The sequence below is a fragment of the Heterodontus francisci genome, chromosome 36, assembly GCF_036365525.1.
Source record: "Heterodontus francisci isolate sHetFra1 chromosome 36, sHetFra1.hap1, whole genome shotgun sequence".
Taxonomy (NCBI): Eukaryota; Metazoa; Chordata; class Chondrichthyes; order Heterodontiformes; family Heterodontidae; genus Heterodontus; species Heterodontus francisci.
The window spans coordinates 34,356,039-34,379,976 of record NC_090406.1 but is presented as its reverse complement, the minus strand read 5'-3'; the positions used below and the strand labels follow the sequence as shown (position 1 = coordinate 34,379,976).

General features: G+C 40.6%; 1 protein-coding gene across 1 annotated transcript in view; it reads right to left on the bottom strand.

Annotated features, from left to right (window-relative positions):
- Positions 1-222: 222 nt before the first annotated feature.
- mydgf (myeloid-derived growth factor) overlaps positions 223-23,938 on the bottom strand; it is a 48,692-nt gene continuing 24,976 nt past the window's right edge. The window contains exons 5-6 of the mRNA XM_068016529.1: positions 2,091-2,163; positions 223-1,260 (exon numbers count right to left, since the gene is read on the bottom strand). Of these exons, the coding sequence (XP_067872630.1) occupies positions 1,181-1,260; positions 2,091-2,163 (153 nt within the window). The 3' untranslated portion in view covers positions 223-1,180. The remainder of the gene's footprint in view (positions 1,261-2,090; positions 2,164-23,938) is intronic.

Genomic DNA, 23,938 nt, shown 5'->3' with positions numbered 1-23,938 from the left:
ACCGTTTTGAATGTTTCCCACTGTTACTGTATTTCCTTGTTTTTCAGTAATTTTTTCAAGTTTACTTTCCCTACTTCCAATCTCATCTCCTTTAAAATCAGGTTTTTACCAATTCAGACTTTGTCTTACTTATGTCCTTCTCAAACCTTATTATCACTATTGCAGAGATACAATGTTATAAAATAACAATTCAAGCAGTCATAAAATGAGATACAAATGAGCTGACATCAGTAATTTATTTCCCTTCGTAACAGAGTCCTGGGATATAAAAGAACAATGGATCATGTGTAAAGTATAACCAAAAACAAGGCTAACTGTAGATGGTACCTCAGGTTTATAATCGCAGAATATAAAGGCATATGTTGTCCCAAAACACAATGATGCAATCTCTGTCCATTATCCAGATTATAGAAGAAATCCAAGAATACATAAAAAAAACTCATTTGCACCTCACTATCTACAGCTGCATTCATTAAGCACTATGTAGAAAAGATTTATAAATTAACAACCATGTTTATTGAACAATTTGCTGAAAAACCTTTCCATAGAAAATTATTTTTGCAAGGACATCTTATACAGGTCAAGGTTCATTCTGACAATTGCAGATACAAGTTTCATATTTTTGGTGTCTATCACAGACAAAAAGCACCCAGTGTATGTTAACTGATGGAATGCACTTCAACTAATGCAAAAATAAGTCATTGTCAAAAGGCATACTTTTTAAATGCACAATTTGTGTGTCTGGTATTTAAAACAAATTTAGGTGAAGTACCAATGGTAATTTTAACAGCATGGACTCCTTGGGCAAGTCTGTTCAGTACTGGGAGTACTCTGACCTCATGTAATCCTCCATAGACGCTTTAATGCCTCTTCCCAGGTGGACTAAGTAAGGCACCTTGTTGGGACCAAGACCTCCATCTTAACTTTTATGAAAAAATAACCAGCTAGGATATCTGTCCTGCCCAAAAGCTCACACATGATGCCAAATGAGATTGCTTTAAAGTAGCAGGTCAGCAATCCACACTGACCTGCTGCTCCATTAGAAAAGAAGAGGCTGAAAAGGAAGATATGAAGGGGTTGGGGTGAAAATGTTCCTATTAACTGACGTATGCAGCTAAAAATGCATTTATCCTAAAAGATTTCAAAATTTTTCAACCAATACAAAAACAAGTCACCCAAATCACAGTTCATCATGTTGTGAGCGAGCAACGATTAGAAGCTTGGACAGCTCTGATTTAAATGATCCATCCTTGTGGGTCACTGCAATAAGAAAGAAAAGATGCTTTATCAGAAACTAAATGATTTTCTACCCTGCAGGTTAGGCTGCATCACTGCTGTCAAGTTCAGTACCGCGACATGAGCTAAATTATATCACTAATCAATCGTAATGTTAGCAGAATTGCAACAGATTATGCATTGAAAAGATAAAAGCAGAGGATAGATGCAAGTTATTTAACCAAGTAGTGAAGCTGCAATGGGAATTCTGCAACCTCATAGTCCCAATTTTCCAGTGTGGGGCCTAAAGTATTCTCTCATAAGCTGTCCTTTCTCATTATCAATTTCAGATAAACCGATGGGACATATTTAAGTAAAACACAAAACAGCCAGTTGAGGAAAGCCCAGTTGCCAAAAGCTAAAGTTATGAACCATAATGTGCATGTTGCGCTGGGGCCATGAACTTCACTCAATTACAGAGCAGGTACCGCTGCACCTAGAATAAGGGGTATTATGGATCCATTTACTTTTGAAGCAGTAATGCAATTGAATTTGAAATGGACAAAATACAGAGATAGGGAGATATTAGCTTACAGAATTATATTGGAAGGCCCATTGGAATCAAAGTACATCACTTGTGAAATGTAGCTGGGCAAATCTCACTAATGCTAGATGGATAAGCTGGAATTTTTGCTAGATTATATTCAGAATTTGGAGATATTTCAGACAGTTTCTCTCCCTTCAATTTCACCCTGTTGCTGTTTGCATCTCTCGAATTAAATCAATTTAGGAGAATGCAGGCAGGGCAAAGTGTTCATAGTCCAGTAGAAAAGGTAGAGATAAATGCCTTTTCTTGTTCTGTACTTTGTACTTACCAGTATTCTCACCAATTATATATTCATTTTCTTTCAGGGGAACATCACTGCGGCCTTGTACTGCTGCTTGAGACTAGAAAGAAGAGTGAAAAGTGGAACATTAGCAAATCATATTATTTGTGCCACCTAAGGGAATAAGAACTGGAAACCAAAAGTAATTCCATCTATTAAACATCAAAGTGCATGGCTATTGAAAGCTACTTTTCATTGGTAGAAAAGCTACAATTTTCATACGAGAATCCCCTATACACAATGGGGAAGTTGACAAATAGCATAATCAGCGCTAAAGCCTGGCTCGGGTATAAAATTAAAACCCGACCCGAGCCCTTTAATTTTTTTTTGTGCCCGACACAACCCAACACGAATCTCCTTCATCTGTTCCGGCAGCAGGCTATTCCTGCAGCTGCAGTTGTGGGGAATCATGGGTAAGCCTGATCCCGTGACTTCCCAGAAGTCCAGCCCCAACCAACCCGAACCCAAATGCTGGACTCGGAATTTCGACCCGACCCGTAGTTGAGTCTAGTCGGGTTTGGGTTGGGTAACCAGGCTTTAATCAGCACTAATATGACATACTTCGCCTTTGTTTAAAAACAGTCTCAACTTTAAAAGGGCATAGTGTTTACGAGAGGATGCGGGAATCTACGGGTGTCTGGAAAGAGAAGAACTGGGCATCATTTTTCATATTGCCACACGATGATGCAATTTGAGATTTGTGATATGGGAATTGTGCATTTTAGGACGAACATAATTCCCATGCAATTTTTATTCATGAAGACATTATCCTTTTAAAAGGAGACAAAAAGAAATTCATTAACTTAAAAGGTCACTGGATGTCAATTTCATTGTCCAGAATCAGGTGCCTATTATTTACTGCATTTTAAAGGGGGCAGGAAAAATCCAGTGTTAAGGAAGATAAAAGATTCTCTGTTAAAAAGTCACTTTTCAGCATTTAGGGGGAAAAAAATTCACACTTTGAAGCATTAATTTAGTTACCCCTTGGAGAACCAGCAATTCTAGTCTCCTTCCCCAGCCACTCCATTGTTTTAGTTACAGGGAAAGGCTGCCTTTACCCATCATCAGAGCACCTCTGGAGAAAGACCAGTGAGGCAGCAAAACAAATGTTATTTTAACACTAGCATTATATCACCTAATTCTTACATTATTCTCAAGATAGGAATGAGGTAGTACTTCCCTTCCCCAGACTTTTCACCCCCGTTATAAAGGATCATAGGAAATAGGAGCAGTAGGCCATTCAGCCGGCGAGCCTTCTCCGCCATTTTAATAGATCATGGTTGGTCATCTATCTCAATGCCATTTTCCCCCACTATCCCCATATCCCTTGATGCCAGTAGTATTCAGAAATCTATCAATTTCTGTCTTGAACATGCTCAGCGATTGAGCTTTCACAGACCTCTGGGGTAGAGAATTCTCCTCAGAGTAAAGAAATTCCTCCTCACCTCAGTCTTAAATGGCCTGCCCCTTATTCTGAGACTGTGTCCCCTTGGTTCCCGACTCACCAGTCAGAGGAAACATCCTACCACATCTCTCATCATGCCCTGTAAGAATTTTGTAAGTTTCAATGATCACCTCTCATTCTTCGAAACTCTAGAGAATACAGGCTCAGTTTCTGCAATCTCTCCTCATAAGACAATTCCACCATCTCAAAGATTAGTCTGCTGAACCTTTGTTGCACTCCCTCTATGGCAAGTATATCCTTCCTTAGATAAGGAGACCAAAACTATACACAATACTCCAGGTGTGATCTCACCAATGCTTCATAAAATTGAAGCAATACATCTTAACTCCTGTACTCAAGTCCCCTTGCAATGAAGGCCAACATACCATTTGCCTTCTTAATTGCTTGCTGCACCTGCGTACTAGCTTTTAGTGACTCATGAACAAGGACACCCAGGTCTCTTTGAACATCAACAATTCCCAACCTCTCACCACTTAAAAAGTACCAGTGTATCATTTCACACTTAATTCACATCATATTCCATCTGCCATGTTCTTGCCCATTCACTTAGCCTGTCCAAATCCCCTTGAAATCTCCTTGCATCCTCCTCACAACTTACATTCCCACCTAGTTTTATGTCATCCGCAAATTTGGAAATATTACAATTGGTCCCCATATCCAAGTCATTTATATGGATTGTAAACAGCTGTAGCCCAAGCACTGATCTTTGAAGTACCCCACTAGTAACAGCCTGCCATCCTGAGAATGACCCATTTATTCCTACTCTCTACTTTCTGTCTGTTAACCAATTCTCAATCCATTGCAGTATATTACCCCCAATCCCATGTGCTCTAATTTTGTTTACTAACCTCCTGTGTGGGACCTTATCAAAAGCCTTCTGAAAATCCAAATGTACCACATCCACTGGCTCTCCTTTATCTATGCTACAAGAAACATCCTCAAAAAGGTTTGTCAAACATGATTTCCCTTTTACAAATCCATGTTGACTCTGCCCAATCATATCATTATTTTCCAACATTTTCCCTACTACTGACAGCTAACTAACAAGTCTGTAGTTCTCTGTTTTCTCTCTTGCTCCATTCTTAAATAGTAGGGTTACATTTGTTACTTTCCAGTCTGCAAGAACCTTTACAAAATCTATAGAATTTTGAAAGATAACTACCAATGCATCTACTATCTCTACAGCCACCTCCCTCAACACTCTGGAATGTAGCCAATCTGGTCCAGGGGATTTATCAACTTTCAATCCTATTAATTTTTTGAGTACTACTGCTTTATTGATACTATTTACTTTCAGTTCCTCATTTTTGCAAGTTCCTTGGTTCCTTAGTATTTCTGGGAGATTTTCTGCATCTTCCTCCGTGAAGACAGACACAATTGTTTAGTCTTTCCATTATTTCCTCATTCTCCATCACAAACTCTCCTATCTCCGCCTGCAATGGACCCACATTTGTCCTTGTTAATTGTTTCCTTTTCACATACCTAAAGAAGCTTTTAAAGTCCACCTTTATGTTTCTAGCTGGATTAGGTTCATAATCTTTTTTCCCTTTCTTTATCATTTTCTTGGTCCTCCTTTGTTGGACTCTAAATTGCTCCCAATCCTCGGGCTTACCACATTTTCCTGGTGACCTTATAAGCCACTTCCTTTGACCTAATACAATCCTTAACTTATTTTGTTAGCCACGGTTGATTCACCCTTACTGTTGGGTTTTGTTTCTTAGATGGCAAGATGCCAGGGAGTTGTAGCTTTCGCATCCAGGATTTTTTGATATATATAACTCACTCAATATCACATACCTACAATCCTAAAACCATTTTTTTTCCAAAGTGTACAGTTTCACATCCACAAATACTTGAATAACTGTCCATCTGTATTTTTCTACGAAATAAAGGTTTGAAAATCTTTCAGTAGAGTACTGGTGGCATTTATAAGTACTGCTGTGAAAATAATCCTGAAATAACTCGCATGAGTTATTTTGCAAATAGACAATTATCTCACGTATACCAATTGGTTAGCAATTTATACAAACACACCTCCTTCACAAAGGGCCTATAGAATATTCTACTGTAGGAAAACAGCAAGCTTTATTAGTGTGGAACCCAGAAAGCGCACGCTATGTTAAAGAGTACAGATCAGGACTGGCCATGATGGGAACACGTTATTAAATATTCATGTAACAGCAGTGATTGTGGCATTGGATGCTCGCTGGTATGTATGAATGACCAGTCATCACATCAGGAAAAATTGGAGGAAAATCAACACAGGAAAATTGGAAAAAGTTAAACTGCTTAAGAGGCATTACCCTTTAAAGTGTTGTTACCACAGTTTAGGTAAAGTGTAATGGTTGGCAAGTGAGACTTATACTTAAAGTGATAAATCCCAGTACCACTGAGAGGTCATTTTGCAATGGATAACATTAAGGTAATTATAGCTCTACAACTGGTTTTTAAAAAAGCAGATTGAGGTGATGAATGAAAGAGTATGGAGTACAGTGTGATTTTTTTCCCCCAAGTGTATTGGACCCATACATTAACTAGTTCAGTGACAACATTTTAAAACATATCAGATTTAGATTTTTCTATTCAGACTGAACAGATGCAATTAACTTGGACCTGTTCCAGAAGCAATTTAATTATTCTGCAATTCAGAATATTCACTAAAAAATGGCATTTCAACAGTCAGTTCAAAGATTTAATGATCTGTGCTCCATTGAAGTATTCAGTCCATTCTTCCTAGATCAGTGAGACAAATTAAATCTCATTAAAATATTGAATTTAGCTTCTGGAACAGAGATTCCCAGTTGCAAAGCACACACCCAGGTCATTCAGCACAGTTTTACACCAACTTCCAGAATGTCTGTTCCATTCTACATGCTGAGATTCAAGTAACATCACCATCACAAACATTATACATATGCAACAAAATAAATTTATATTGCAGCAAGATCTATGGGAGGTAGGATTGGGGGTTATTCATATAAACCTTTCCTGAAGTTCTGATTATGACTCAGTTGATACACTGGCTGCACAATCTGAAGAAGTCTCAGGTTCAATACTGGAGTAGCTGTACAATAGTCCAAATAGCTCTCAGCTATTAGCAACAGTACATTTAATGATCTTGCTTCCACATTTGACCTCTCTCCACAAACCTCTCTGAATTGAGTCATCCCCCAAAACCTTCAAAAGCTTCTTTAAAACCTACTTCTTTGGCTGTACGGTTAATCACCTTCACAAACTGCCCTCCTCCTGCTTGGGTCCATAAGAACAGGAGTAGGCAATGTAGCCCCTCAAGCCTGTTTCGCTGCCCTCCTCCTGCTTGGGTCCATAAGAACAGGAGTAGGCAATGTAGCCCCTCAAGCCTGTTTCGCTAGTCAATGAAATCATGGCTGATCTGCAAGATAACTCCGTGTATCTGCCTTTGATAACGTATTAAGGGATATGGGGCAATCTGGATTTAAAATTAACAATTGATCAAGCATTAATTGCTATCTGTGGAAGAGTTTTCCAAACTTCTACCACACTTCTACACAAAAGGGTTTCCTAATTTCACTCCTGAAAGGTCTAGCTATAATTTTTAAGCTACGCCCGCTAGTCCTAGACTCATCAACTAGGAGAAATCGTTTCTCTATCTACATTGTCTATTCCCTTTACATCTTGAAAACTTCAATCAAATCACCCCTTAACCTTCTAAATTCCAGGTAATACAACCCCAGTTTGTATAATCTCTTCATAATTTAAATCTTTGAGTCCAGGTATTATTCTAGTAAATCTACACTATGTTTCCTCCAAGGCCAATATATCCTTTTGAAGGTGTGGTGCCCATAACTGTGCACAGTACTCCAAGAACGGTCTAACCAGGGTCCAATCCTGAACAGTGATATAGAACATTTTTACTATGTTAAAGGCATTTCATAAATTTAGCTGCTGTGTACATACACAATTTTCAAAACACCAAGCAATAGCTTAGCTCAATCATTTTTATCAGGTTATGTTTTGTATATTTCATCAGAAAGTTGTATTTTGGATGATAATTATTCATTTGGAGGTTGGAAAAGTGAGCAAGTTCCAAATTGCACAATTTTCAGTGCACACACTTAAGGTGGCACTTTATTACATCAAAATAGTTTGCAATTAGTGCTGAGTTAGTAGAAGAGGCCACCTCAACCCTACTCCCGAACTCCCTCCTGAATGTCGTTAGAGTCAGAGTCATTACGGTACAGAAGGCTATTCAGCCCATTGAGTTCATGCTGACTCTCTGTAGAAGAATCCAGTCAGTCTCATTCCTCCACTTTATTCCCTATACAATTTCCTTTTGAAATCATTCATTATCTCCGCTTCCACCACCAGGTCATTACCACTCGCTGTGTAAAAATGTTCTTCCTCACATCGCCTCGGTAACGTTTTCCCAAAACCTTAAATCTGTGTCCCCTAATCCTTGTACCAGCAACTAACAGGAACAGCTTTTCTTTGACTACCTTATCTAAACCAGTCATAATCTTGTACACCTCTATCAAATCTCCCCTCAATCTCCTTTGCTCCAAGGAGAACAATCCCAGCTTCTCCAACCTAACTTTGTAGCTAAATTCCCTCATTCCTGAAACCATTCTGGTAAATCTCCTCTGCAACCTCTCAAGGACCTTCCTAAAGTGTGGTGACCAGAACTGAATGAAACACTCTAGTGGTGGCCTAACCAAAGCTTTAAAGAGGTTCCGCATAATTTCCCTGCTTTTGTAGTCAATACCTCTATTTTTGAAGCCCGGGACCCATATGCTTTGTTAACTGCTCTCTCATTATGTCCTGTCACCATCAAAATTCTATGCACATGAACCCCTAGGTCCCCTTGTCCTGCACACGCTTTAGAACAATGCCATTAACTATATATTGTCTCTTCCTATTCCTTCTGCCAAAATGCATCATCTCACATTTCTCTGTACTAAATTTCATCTGCCACTTGTCCGCCCATACTGCTAGCCTTTGTAACATTGCTATTTTCCCTAATCTTCAAGAGTTTCATCAAAACTTAGCTTTTCAATCATGCCTTTGGTTAGCTCTCCTATTACTACTTGGTGTCCGCACTCTCCTTGGAGTGCCATGGGAACATAAAAATGCAAGAGTTGTCTGGCTGAACAAAATAGTTTACCTTTTCTCAATATTCCCCATGAACATGCAGTGCAATAGTGTTGATTATTGGATCATTTGTTCTGCTCCACTCAGTTCCTAATCTGAAGCATGCCAAGTGAGGAGGGCAAAGAAGATATGGTTGGCAAAATTTCACCCATTCATTCATTGCCATGTAGCACCTGTTGCAGACACCACCACTCGGCCGCCTCCAGTCACCATTATATAGAATCATACAGCACAGGAGGCTGCCATTCATTGTGCTCTATGAAAGAGCTATCCAATTAGTTCCATTCCCAGCTTTTTCCCAATAGCTCTGTAAATCTTTTCAACTATATTTCCAATTCTCTTTTGAAAGTTACTACTGAACCTGCTTCCACCACTCTTTTAGGCTGTGCATTCGGCGGAGAAATTCTTTTGTGTAGCATTACTTCTAGCAGTGCTACGCAGACCCGCAGCGATTCCACAGGGGCAGTGGCACTGCGGGCCTCTACCCACACAACCCGCGTGGCATTAGAATTAGAACATTACAGCGCAGTACAGGCCCTTCGGCCCTCGATGTTGCGCCGACCTGTGAAACCATCTGACCTACACTATTCCATTTTCATCCATATGTCTATCCAATGACCACTTAAATGCCCTTAAAGTTGGCGAATCTACTACTGCTGCAGGCAGGGCGTTCCACGCCCTTACTACTCTGAGTAAAGAAACTACCTCTCATATCTGTCCTATTTCTATCACCCCTCAACTTGAAGCTATGTCCCCTCGTGTTTGCCATCACCATCCGAGGAAAAAGACGCTCACTATCCACCCTATCTAACCCTCTGATTATCTTCACATCTTCACTGATATCACCATGCAGGCAGTGGCCTGCAGCGCTGCCTGCCCCCAGGGAAATCAATGTCGTCTGTGTAGTGGAAGCGACACAATGCGAGGCATATTTCTCCCCTTCCAGATCAAACAACTCACTGCGATAAAAAAATTCTCATCTTGCCTCTGGATCTTTTGTCATTACTCCTAGTGGTGACAGGCAAAAGTTTGGAAAAAAGCCACCTGCTCTCCCATCAGTTGGAAGTATAGGACACAAGCAGAGTCTGCACATCCAGCTGAACAAATTGTGGGTATGTCTCATTTGCAAAAGTGATTAAAAGCGCCCAAATTAAAAACACCACCACATAAGAAAAATCCATTTCAGCCATCTTGCTTAGCAAATTGTTAAAGAATAGAGTTTGCTGCTACAGCGATCTAAATGGCAAGTTCCTGATTCAACTGAATTCCCAGATGGATGCTAGCTAGAAACAAGGCATTTACCTTATGGGGGAAAAAAAATTAAATTCCAGGCTAATGTTCTGCACAGCAGCTAACAGCAGGATTGACACCAGGGTTGGCAAATGTCTAGTTTATATTACTATAAATGGCAAAATGTCAGATCACCTGGAAGCCAAACTTCATTTCCAGAAAGCATTTTGAACTGGAGGCTCAAGTGGAGTCAACCTTGTTGGTATTCCGACCTTCATAGAAGGAAAAGTAGTTTTATTTGGGGGTAGGGGGAAGGGTGAAGTGTTTGTTCTTCACAGCTCCATTTCTTCATGCATACCTCACATATACTATTAACACTGGCAAAGATTTGAAGCACATGTTTAATCACAGTCCATCTAGCCTATGCCTGTTTACATGACAATTACATATCTATGTAACATACATTTGTATACACAAAATCTGGAAAAGAGTATCAGGATCTAATATTCTTCGAAGGATGGACAGTTGCCATTCACAATTTGACGCCACCTCCAAATCAAGTCTTCTAAAGTAAAGATGTATAATTTTCAAAGTCGCATTGAACAGAAGTTCACAAAATCATCAGCATATGATCTGAACAATTTCAGTTCAGCATAATATTGCAAAAAAATACAAAATCAGTGATCTGCATGTACTGTACATTATTTTCGTTCAAAAACAGTTAATTTGTTTTTAAAGTGTGTTAAAAACATTTATTTAATTGCTATTAGTTGATCTCACGAGAGGCAGGGAAAATGGGGAGTCAAGACCAAGTGCAGTTTCCATGTCAATATAACTAATTAATGAAAATTGAAAAAATTTGGGAAGGCTGTCTTTGCAGTAGAGGCTGAGGAGTTGAGATGCAAAACTGAAACACTACAGTGTCATTACAAGTGGAAAAGTCTAATTACAGCATGACAAGTTTACATACAATTTCCATTATAAATATGAACGAAAGAACTAACAAAAAAGTACCAAAAATGTGACAACAGCACATAAAACTTTATAGACAGGAACTGTGCACAGATGCAAGTTTAATATATTATCGATGGAGATTGAGGTTGAACAGCTAAGATCCATACTGCAGATACAAGTTGAATCATGTAGAAAACAGTATAATCACTATTTAATTTTTCATTCAGCTACACTGTAGAAAAAAAAACGATAACAGCATGCTCTTCCAGTTTTGAGATCTTAAGAATGAGTTTGAGTAGGAAGCAATTGAGTTGAAAGTAATGCAATCAGTTCTGATTTCAACATGAGGAAGTACGGAAGAGAAAGAGCACAAAGGACAGGGTAATAAAAGCAAAATACTGTGGATGCTGGAAATCTGAAATAAAAACAAAGTGCTGGAAATACTCAGCAGATCTGGCAGCATCTGTGGACAGAGAAGCAGAGTTAACGTTTCAGGTCTGTGACGTTTCATCAGAACTGGCAAAGGTTAGAAATGTAATAGGTTTTAAGCAAGTGAAGTGGGATGGTGGGGGGGGGGGGAAGAGAACAAGAGGTGTGTGATAGGGCAGAGGGCAGAAGAAATTAACTGACAAGGTGGTCATGGGGCAAAGGGAGAGTGCTAAAGGTGTGGTGAAAGACAAAGCATTAGTGCAGAGAGTGCTGATGACAGAATAATGAACAGTTCTGTCCAAAAGCACAAACATGAAAAACCAAGCTGAAGGCAGGCACATGGTAAAAGATAAAATAAAACAAAATCAAATAATCATAAAAAGGACCACAAATGCTCTGAAATTACTGAACTCAATGTTCACTCCGGAAAGCTGTGGAGCGCCTAATTGGCAAATGAGGTACTGTTCCTCAAGCTTGCTTTGATGTTCACTCGAACATTGCAGCAGGCCAAGAACAGAAATGTGGGCATGGGAGCAAGGTGGTGAAATGAAAAGGCAAGCAATCGGAAGCTTGGGGTCATGCTTGCAGACTGAGCGAAGGTGTTCCGCAAAGCGGTCACCCAATCTGCGTTTGGTCTCCCCAATGTAAAGCAGACCGCATTGTGAGCGGCAAATACAGTATACTAAATTGAAAGCAGTACAAGTAAATTGCTGCTTCACCTGAAAGGACTGTTTGGGGCCATGGATGGTGAGGGGAGAGGAGGTAAAAGGGCAGGCATTACACCTCCTACAATTGCGTGGGAAGGGGACGAGGTGTTGGGGGTAATGGAGGAGTGGACCAGGGTATCGCAGAGGGAATGATCCCTTTGGAATGCTGACGGGGGAGGGGAGGGGAAGAAGCGTTTGGTGGTGGCATCATACTGGAGGTGGCAGAAATGACAGAGGATGATCCTTTGGATATGTAGGCTGGTGGGGTGGAAAGCGAGGGCAAGGAGAACCCTGTCCCAGTTCTGGGAGGGAGGGGAAGGGGTGTGGGCAGAAGTGGGGGAAATAGGTCAGACCCGGGTGCGGGTCCTGTCACCCACATTGAGAGGGAATCCTCAGTTGAGGAAAAAGGGAGACATACCAGAAACGCTGTTGTGAAAGGTTACATCATCTGAACAGATCCGTCGGAGACACAGAACCTGGGAGAGTAGAACGGAGTCCTTACAGAAAGCAGGGTGCGAGGAAGTGTAGCCGAGGTAGCTGTGGGAGTCGGCGGATTTATAATGAATATTAGTGGACAGTCTATCCCCAGAAATAGAGACAGAGAAGTCGAGCAAGAGAAGGGAAGTGTCAGCCACGTAAAGGTGAGAGAAGGGTGAAAATTGGAGGCAAAGTTGATGAAGTTTTCCAGTTTGGTGTGAGAGCAGGAAATGGCACCGATACAGTCATCAATGTACTGGACAGAGTTGGGGCAGGGCGCTTAAGTAGGACTGGAACAAGGAATGTTCAACATACCCCACAAAAAGACAGGCATAACGAGGACACATGTGGGTACTCTAAGCAACATCTTTACATGGTCTATTGCCAACATTTCTCTTCCCTTCCAGACTTCTCTGTCTCCACCTCTGGGGATAGACTGTCCACTAATATTCATTGTGAGCCCACCGACTCCCACAGCTACCTCGACTACACTTCCTCCTTCCTGTAAGGACTTCATTCCCTTCTCACAGGTTCTCCGTCTCCGACACATCTGTTCTGATGATGCAACCTTCCACAACAGCGCTTCTGATATGTCTTCCTTTTTCCTCAACCGAGGATCCACGCGGCCACCCCCCCTCCACTGTGGTTGACAGGCCCTTCAACCCATTTCCTGCACTTCTGCTCTCACCCCATCCCCTCCCTCCCAGAACCGGGACAGGGTTCCCCTTGCCCTCACTTTCCACTCCACCCCCCACCAGCCTACACATCCAATGGATCATCCTCTGCCATTTCTGCCAGCTCCAGCGTGATGCCACCACCAAACGCATCTTCCCTTCCCGTCAGCATTCCGAAGGGATCATTTCCTCCGCCACACCCTGGTCCACTCCTCCATTACCCCCAACACCTCGCCCCCTTCCCATGGCACCTGCCCAAAAAAATCACAGGAGGTGTAATACCTGTCCTTTTACCTCCTCTCTCCACACCAACCAAGGCCCCAAACAGTCCTTTCAGGTGAAGCAGCGATTTACTTGTACTTCTTTCAATTTAGTATACTGTATTCGCTGCAGACAATGCAGCTGCCTCGACACTGGGGAGACCATATGCTGATTGGGTGACCTCTTTGCGGAACACCTCGGCTCAGTCTGCAAGCATGACCCCGAACTTTCAGTTGCTTGCCACTTCAACTCACTACCCTGCTCCCATGCCCACATTTCTGTCCATCGCAGTCTTCCAGTGAACATCAATGTAACCTCGAGGAACAGTACCTCATTTGCTGATTCAGCACTCTACAGCCTTCCGAACTGAACACTGAGTTCAATAATTTCACAGCATTTGTGGCCCTTTTTTATTATTTGATTTTGTTTTATTTTTACTAAGTGCTTGCCTTAAACTTGATTTTTCATGTTTGTGCTTTTGGACAGAGCTGTTCATTATTCTGTCATTAACACTCTCTGCACTAATGTTTTGTCTTTCACCACACCATTAGCACACTCCTTTTGCCTTTGCCCCATGACCTCCTTGTTGGTTAATCTCTCCTGCCCTATCACACACCTTCCCTTTTGTTCTCTTTCCCCCCACCACTCCCACCTCACTTGCTTCAAACCTATTACATTTCTAACCTTTGTCAGTTCTGATGAAAGGTCACAGACCTAAAACGTTAACTCTGCTTCTCTCTCCACAGATGCTGCCAGACCTGCTGAGTATTTCTAGCGCTTTGTTTTTATTATAGGACAGGGTATTTGCCTCCGAAAATATCAAAATCATTTGGACAATTTTTGAGCTATTTGCAAACTGAGGAACATCTTCAGCTAGCTTAGAATGAAATGGTTAAGGCAGACAGTCAAAAGTACAGAATTATCAAACTATATTTTGGAATACTTGCTGTTCAAATGCTGCAGGATGCCCTCCCGATGTCTTATGCGCGTGAGTTGTCCTTCATGCCACCATTTCACATGGCAAATGAGCCATATAATAAATAAGTCATTTATATGAAGTACAAGTAAAAACGGCTTCCCCTCTAACAGTATTCAAATAAAATAAACACACAATGTCATGAATATCCCATTTAACAAGAATTACATCTATATACATGGCTTGGCCATGTGAGCCGCATGGAAGATGGCAGGATCCCCAAGGACACATTGTACAGCGAGCTCGCCACTGGTATCAGACCCACCGGCCGTCCATGTCTCCGCTATAAAGACGTCTGCAAACGCGACATGAAACCGTGTGACATTGATCACAAGTCGTGGGAGTCAGTTGCCAGCATTCGCCAGAACTGGCGGGCAGCCATAAAGACAGGGCTAAATTGTGGCGAGTCGAAGAGACTTAGTAGTTGGCAGGAAAAAAGACAGAGGCGCAAGGGGAGAGCCAACTGTGCAACAGCCCCAACAAACAAATTTCTCTGCAGCACCTGTGGAAGAGCCTGTCACTCCAGAATTGGCCTTTATAGCCACTCCAGGCGCTGCTTCACAAACCACTGACCACCTCCAGGCGCATATCCATTGTCTCTCGAGATAAGGAGGCCCAAAGAAGAAGAAGAAATCTATATTGCTGTCAATGCAATAAGCTGGTGTTCCTGATGAAATTCCACCCTTTATAAATGAATATGCAGCTTCTCAGTTTACAAGCAAATCAAATTGCAACAAATGTAACAGCGATTAAGTTTTAATTCTCCAGTTAGAACTTTCATTCAAACCTTAGGGCTGAGAAGATTAATTTTTACATTAAATCTCAAGCTACTGAGGAATGTACTAAATGAAAGCACTAACATATGCTGCAATAATGCTTATTTAGCATACTGATAACAAAAGTTAATTACTTAAGCAGTTATATTTCATATGTGTGTCTGATACCATTAATAGAATGCCTCAAATTGCTCTTGCCACTTAACAAGAGATGTTACCAATACCATACCCCAGTATTAAACAGGTTAAGATTTTCTCCCTTAAAGTATCAAATATTTTAAGAGAGAAGCAGCTACAGTACTCAAAGATTTCTGTGATGCATAGAGATGAATGTGAGATTTTGATGCGCCCACTTGTACGGTGAAAATACATACATCTGTACATTTTTGTCCTTCCAAGACTGAGCTGCATCTGAAGACAGCACCCGCTTTTATAACTCTAGTGGGAAGTACTGGAGATGTGATCAACTTGAGGTGATGAATTAAGAGCATTCAAAAACTGTATAAACACAACATTAAGGCACACTGGTTTAAGGGAGATTTTCGCACACTATTTTTGTGCAATGGTAGCAATACACTAAGCAAGTCCAGTCACAACCTGCCTAAACAGCATTTCAACTCATCACCTCAACAACCTTAAACCCTACAGGAGTACTGGACCAACTGCAGTCAGGCATCGCTTTTTCAAAAACATTTAGCATTCTACACTTTCCCTACTTAACAAAATTGCCTAACAACTAAAGAACACATGCTGGCATACATGACAGTGCCCCTAAGCCCCACAAGTTGCAATCTTTAAGTTTTCCACTAAATTTCCAAGCTGAAAATCCAAATAGTACAGCACATACTATTACTGATTGAATAAGCGGGCACAATCTTAAAATTAGAGCTAGACTATTAGGAATGAAATCAGGGAGCACTTTGTCCACACAAAAAGGTAGTAAAAATCTGGAACTTTTCCCTTCCGCCCGTTTCAGGTCTGTTACCTTTTATCAGAACTGGCAAAAGTTAGAAATGTAATAGGTTTTGAGTCAACTGAAATTTTCAAGACTGAGACTGATGTGTTGAAGTGTTCAGTCCATTATTGGTCCAATTAAACTACTCTTTGCTTTTTTTAATTTTAGAGCATTTAATCTATCTTAATCTGAATATCATACCAATAAAGTACAATATTTTAGTAATGCAATCCACTTCTATATATCGGCCTTGGAAGGAGTGCAGCAGATTCACTGGAATGTTACCAGGCCTGAAGAGTTATGAGGCGAGATTACATGAACTAGACCTGTATCCCCCAGAAGACAGAAGGTTAAGAGTGATTTGATTGAGTTTTTTTTTTAGGATTTTAAAAGGGAACTATAGGGTAGAAAAACAAAAACTTGTTCCACTTGCGGGGGAGTCTAGGACAAGCGGACATAACCTTAAAAATCAGAGCTAAGCCATTCAGGTGTGGTTAGGAAACCCTTCTTCACACAAAAAGCAGTAGATGCTGCAACAAAAAGAAAATGCTGTAAACATTCAGCATGTCAGGCAACATCTGTGGAGAGAAAGTTAGCTTTTCAAGTCTGTGACCTTTCATCAGAACTGGCAAAAATTAGAAATGTAACCGGTTTTGAGCAAGTGAAAGAGGGGAGGGGGAGGAGAACAAAAGGGACAGTTTGCGATATGGTTGAGGGCAGGAGAGATTAAATGACAAAACGTTTCATGGTACAGAGTCAAAGGGAGTGGTAATGGGACAAGTAAAGAAACAAAAGATGTTTCAGGACAAAGTGTAAATTGCAGCATTGCAGCTATCTGCACACACAAAAAAAGGATTAAGAAAGAAATGAAGGGAGGGGGAAGGGGCGGGGAGACAAACCAGCAAAAAATTATGATCCAAAATTATTGAACTAAATGCTGAGCCCGGAAGGCTGTAAAGTTCCCAGTCAAAAGATAAGATGCTGTACCTCGAACTTATGTTGAGCTTCATTGGAACACTGCAGCAGGCCAAGGTCAGCAAGGTCAGAGTGGGAGCAAGGTGGCAGCGAGAGGAAGCCTGGAGTCACACTTGCGGACTGAAGAGGTGTTCCGCAAAGCGGTCACCCAGTCTGCGTTTAGTCTCCCTCAATGTAGAGGAGCTTACATTATTGGGACGGCTGCTATCCTGCCATTCACACCTCATTACACAGATCATCCATCATCTAATTGATTGGTGGAACAAGGCTTTGGGGCTGAACGGCTTACTCCTGTTCTAACATTCCTATTTACAGACAGGTGCTTTAAATAGCCCTCAGCTGACTACTTACACTCCCACTGCAATTTTTCTTCATTAATACTTTATCTAGAAGAGCAGTCTTCTATACTTGTGTGCCAGGCAATACATCTCTTCTAAAATTGTAATATATATTTTGCTGGTAATACTGTCAGTAACTCTAGCCATTTTACTTCTATGGCCAAGTCATTCTGACCAGTTAGATTCCTAGGTCCAGCAATATTCAATCATCTTACTTGATGCACCTCCACCATTTGTCTAACATTGCCCACTGCCATGTTTGCAGTCTGAATTCAGTTCACCACAGTGCCATTAGGCTTACCCTCAATGTTAATCATACATTCCACAGACTGGACCTTCTCAATGCTCACTGGCATTTTAACTCAGTTTGCAAAGCTTACCCATTCAATATCAGGATCTGGCTGTCCTGCATAACTACTCACTCAGTCTCCAGGTTATCATTCCCCTGTGCAAATTTTAACATTTGTTTCATATTTCTCTACTCTGCAAATTTGTTTGCATGGAAAGAAAATACCTACAAGAGGCTTATTACAAGTATAGGGCGGCGCAATGGTTAGCACCGCAGCCTCACAGCTCCAGCGACCCGGGTTCAATTCTGGGTACTGCCTGTGTGGAGTTTGCAAGTTCTCCCTGTGTCTGCGTGGGTTTCCTCCGGTTTCCTCCCACAAGCCAAAGACTTGCAGGTTGATAGGTAAATTGGCCATTAGCAATTGCCCCTAGTATAGGTAGGTGGCAGGGAAATATAGGGACAGGTGGGGATGTGGTAGGAATATGGAATTAGTGTAGGATTAGTATAAATGGGTGGTTGATGGTTGGCACAGACTCGGTGGGCCGAAGGGCCTGTTTCAGTGCTGTATCTCTAAACTAAACTAAACTAAACTCCAATGATTCGAATCTTAAAAACCACTGCACCTGCCCCATTGGTATTTTTCAAATGTGTCTGCTAGAAATAGACATGTTACTCCTGTGATCTCATTAATGCTCTATGAATCCAATATGATGCCCGTGAACGTATGCATAATGCGTCTAGCTATAACTCCCAAAATTCAATTTAATTTGGTAGTAATTACCTCACATTGTGAATTACACTGCTGCTATGAAGCCAAACCAATGAAATCCTACCTCTCGATTTGGACAACTTCACACTCTGCTGGGATTAATGTAGGATTAGTATAAATGGGTGGTTGTTGGTCGGCACAGACTCGGTGGGCCAAAGGGCCTGTTTCAGTGCTGTATCTCTCTATGACTGTGCATTTGTTGCAGTGCAAAGCCAAAACCACTCTGCTTCAAACCCTAATGTGTAAATGTATCGTATGGGATTCAATGGTGAAAAGGAAATAAGAATTTAAATAAATTTAAAAGCTAACTTCAAAAACTTTAGAAAGACATCATCTATTAAATTATGTTACAGTACTGAATTCAATATGCTACAAAACAAACATGCATTATTAAAAATAACTACTAAATTATTGGTGAAGCTAAAAAAAAAACTGGTTACTGTCTGGTTACCGGGGCAATTACACTAAATCCTTTTAGGTTTACCACCTAAAATGATACATTGTTAGAAAATGATAAGCAAAATTATGCAGCTAGATAGATCTCTTTTTACATTACTCACTGATATCATGCTTAATCAACAGGTCACATAATCTTGCTGATGCAGGAAGATCAAAATTGAAAGACCATCTTTGAAATACTAACCTTCCTGTCCAATTTTTAGAATGTAAACATGCTCTTTACATGACAAATGAACAGAATAGTATATTTAATTCCTTACAAATATAAAAGCCATTCAAAATTTTACTAACATTACAAAAATGAGCTTCCACAGTTTGGCTGGTTGGTGTGGCATTAGGTCATATAGACCTGGAAGCTTTTGGAACAAGTGTTAGGATAACTGTAGAATAGGTTCCAAAAAAGAAAAGATAAATTACTGCACCCTGATGGCATACACCCTAGACTGTGGAAAGAAGTCAGAGAGGAGGAGCAGAGGCTCTGACCATAATTTTGCAATCTTCGTTAAATATGAAAATTCTGCAATGAGACTGGAGAGTAGCTGGATATCTCTTTGGCTCAAGGAGTCAAAGGAACTTGCCAGTATCCCTTTAAGAAGTTGATCTTTGCAAGAAATCTAGCACTGCCCATTCTGTCAATACAGTCTTCTAAACGAGGAATTGGGTAGGAGTCTGCCTTCGTTACTACATTGACTTTTCTATAGTCTATGGAAAGTTGGGTTGACCCGACAGCTTTAGGCACTAAGACTATTGGTGAACTCCAGCTGCTTTAATTAGGTTTGATTAGGTTGTTTTCCAGCATGTATCGGATTTCTGCTTTTAGTTGGCCCTGTTTGTCCGGACTTAAGCAGTAAGGATGTTGCTTTAAAGGAATGGATTCCCCTACATCCACACCATGTGTGGCTAAGGTTGTACATCCTGGCTTATCCCTACAGACTCTTTTAAATGTTGTGAAAAAGTCTGGTTAGGTCTTCATGTTGTTTTGCCTCTAAGTGCAAAAGCATATTGTCCAATTTTCCTAGCCATTCTGTATTCCCTAACCGGATAGTTGGAGGCTCAATCTGAGAATTGTCTAGGCCTCTGTCTGCCTTATCTTCACTATCCTCTTCTTTCTTAACAGTCCCCATTACCTGACATACCTGTACTGGCTTATCCTCCTCCCTGCGATAATACTGTGTGAGGAAAACCACACCTGCCAAAAATGAGGTATATTAATTTTGTCATATGGAACATTAATTTTAAACTCTTACTGGACTGAAAACATGGCTGCACCTGCATTCTAAAAAGACAGTGGTTGGAAATATTTGCAATCTAAAAAGACAGTTGCCTGAAGACGACAATGGAATTGCTCCTTGGTTCAATTAACCAAATGGATTTTGATCAAACAATATTGAATGTGTGAAAGTCGGCATTCCAGTCGCCTACTGAGGATGTCTACTAAGATTGAAAGAATCCACAAAACATTGCCAGGCAGGTTGTTCCAAAAAAAGAGCGAATCACGATTGGCCTGTTGGCCCAGGTTTGGTTTGAATTGTGTTCACAGAACAGTTTGAAAAGAGACTGCAACTGAACTTGAAGGAAGACAGCATCTCTCTATCTCACGCTCTCTCTCACGAAAAGAAGTAACTGCAACTGGATTTCAAGAAGACAGAAAACCATCGAAACAAGTTTGAAAGTGGGTACTGGGCCCCAATGAGACGGCAAGATTGAACTGCAACCAAATACTTTACATTGAACTCAAAGGACAGTAAATGAACTCCAGCTATTACTTCAAACCTTTCCCCTTGATTCTTTCTCCTTTTCTGTCTCTATCTGCGTGTGCGTTCATAGCGTATGCATACTAGTGTGGTCGCGTTGCATATTTTTAGTAGTTTTAACCGAATTAGAGATTTAAGGTTAATAAACTTACAACTTTCTTGTTTAAATCGAAGAAAACCTGTTTGGTTGATTTCTTTGCCGTTACAATTGAAGAGCAGTGAACAAGGATTCACTGAGGGAAGCTAAAAACATGGTGCTTTAAAAAATTAAACACTGCTACAGCCAAACCAGAAAAAGGCTGAGAGGGAACCCCAAGACCCCTTTCTTACCTGGTTGTAACAATTGTGTTAACATATTGATATGACACAAACTATTCTTCTTCTGCCGATCACAGGTGTCAATCAAGTAATCTACCTCATCTACTCTTTGGATCACTTCATATGGGCCACTGAACCATGCTTTTAATGGTTCTCCCTGTAACAGTAACAACACCAATACTTCATCCCCTGGTTGAAAATTGCAAGTGTCTGCATTCTTGTCTGCCCATTTTTCCATATTGGCTTGGGATGCTTTAAGGCGTTCCTGAGCCCTACAAAACTGCTTCATGTCCTTTGTAAGACCTGGCCAGTAATAATGTCGACTTATATGTGATTTAGTCTTCCAAATCCCCCTAAGTCCTGCAAAAGAAATGTCATGTGTTAACCTTAATAATTCCTGGCGATATTTAGGTGGTACCACTATCTGTTCAACAAGTGTCCAGTCTCCGTCTGCAGGTCTATGAGGCGGTGTCCACTTCTTCCTCAAAACCCCATTTACCATACACTAGCCTTCTGGCACTCCTTGAGCCTCAGCTTCTGTCAGAGCCATTTGTGCTATGCGGTATAACTCTGGACCAGTTTGCTGTGCTGCAATTATAGAAGATCTGTTAAACATTTCATTTGGATTACCTGAATCCCCAAACAAGGTTTCAGATACTCGGCTCTCTGTTTGTGGTGCCACTTTTACCTCCGATAATGAAACCTCTTTAGCTATTGCTCGGGTTACTACACACGCAGGAACTATTCCCGGAACTTGTTCCTGTAATTGTTCCGTTTCTTTAACTTCACTTGGTTCCTCTGTAATTATAGGAGAAAATGATACTTTTGATCCAACCAAATCATTTCCTAGGAGTAGGTCAATTCCCTCAACTGGCAAACTTATGGACAACTCCTACAGTTACCATCCCAGATATTAGGTCACACTCTAAGTGCACTTTATATAAAGGTACAGGTATATACTCCCCGCCAATTCCATTAACTAAAACTTTAGCATTCAGGGCGCTCTCTGGTAGAAACGTTATACCTTTCCCCAGCAAGAGTGATTGGGTTGCTCCTGTATCCAAGTATTATGATAGGTTTTCCTGCCTCACTTAAGGGATATAGAATTACTTTCCCCTCTGATAAGAATTAATTATAACTTTCGGATATCTTATTCTTAACCTTTACACTCACTTCAGTTTTTGTTCCTGGTTTTACAGCCACCGTTAAAGCTACAGCCTGGTCAGCTATACTCTCAGTCAGAGCTCTTTTCTCTGCATTAGCTTCACGTACCCCAACAAGTCCTACGGGTATACCTCGCAACTTCCAGCATTCTGAATGAAGATGACCCGTTTTGTGGCAATGATAACACTTCGGCTTGAGGACCTCACTCCGACCCTCATCACCTTCCTTTTTGGCACGAGGTGATCCTGGGGCATTCCCAGCTGTTTCTTCTTGTCCCTGGCTACTTGCCTTCCTTTCACTCTCCCACTTTCTATCCTTCTTGGGTTTATGAGGGTGATGGACAAAAGGTTTTTGCTTTTTCACAAGCTCAAAATCATCAGTAATTTTCACCGCTTGCCTAGCTTTTAAAACTTTCAGGCTATCTAGATAAGCTCTCATTACTGAAGGAATTGAATTTTTAAACTCTTCCAAGAGTATCAATTCTGTAAGATTTTCATATGTGGTTTCCATCTTTAATGCCTGCATCTAATGGTCAAAATTAATTTGCTTCACGTTCTCAAATTCTACATACGTCTGCCCAGCCAATCTCCATAAGACAGAAACTTTGGACGGTAAGCCTAAGGAACTACCTCATACACAGCGAGAATAGCCTTTTTGCCATCTCATAATGTGCAGAAGCCTCTTCAGGAAGCATGGCATAAACTTCATGAGCTCTGCCAACCAACCTGCTTTGCAAAAGCAGTGTCCAGCTTTCTTTTGGCCATTTCATTTGTTTGGTTATTTTTTCAAAAGATATGCAAAATGCTTGTACATCCCTTTCCTCAAACTTAGAAAGAGCCAGTATTTAAACAGCCTGGGCTGAATTCAGATTCTTCCTGACCAGAACTATCCCTGGATTCAAGACTATCCCTTTGTCTTTGTTCTATCTCTTTTAACCTACATTCCCTCTCTTTTCTTTCACTTTCTCTCTGAAGTACAAATTTTCTTATTGCTATTGCTGTTCCTTTTACTTGTTCAAGTTTTCTTAATTCTTTTTCAGTCTCAATTTTTTTTGTTTCTTACTGAACTCTAGCCAATACCACTGCATTACTCTCTGACTTACTAGCTTCTTCCTCATCTTCTTCTTCTTCCAATTCCAGATGTTGGGTTATTACGTCAATTATCACTGCTTTTTTGGCACTTGATTTCAACTCCCCAACTTTGCTGCCAAATCTTTTAGTTTACTCTTAGTTAAAGTTGTTAATTCATTGAGGGACACAGTCTCCTTTCCCAGAAACTCTGCTGCAACTGCTAATGCCATTCCAATGGTACAGCCTTTACCCTTTTATACAAGAAACCTGGTTCTTTTATTTTTTCTCTTTCAAATTTTTATTCCGCTTATAATTGACATAATTGGTGTTGGATTTGGATTGGATCCTGGACAATCGAGCCCCCAATTAATATGTTACGACTGAGATGGGAGTAATGCACTGTCAATTTAGTCCTATTATTCTACAGGTCATAGCATATTATTAAAGTTTTCCCACCTGCCAGAAATTAGCCAAATTAAACACTTTATTAACCCCCAGAATAAGACAGACCAAACCAGGTATCTTAAAACAACAAATTAACTATTTATTAATAAACTAAATCTTAAACAATATTGAGATAAATCTATGTCTAAAGACCTTGTAACTTCTTATTTCTCCTAACCTTCATGCACACACACATACATTCAAAAACCAACAGTTAATCGGTTT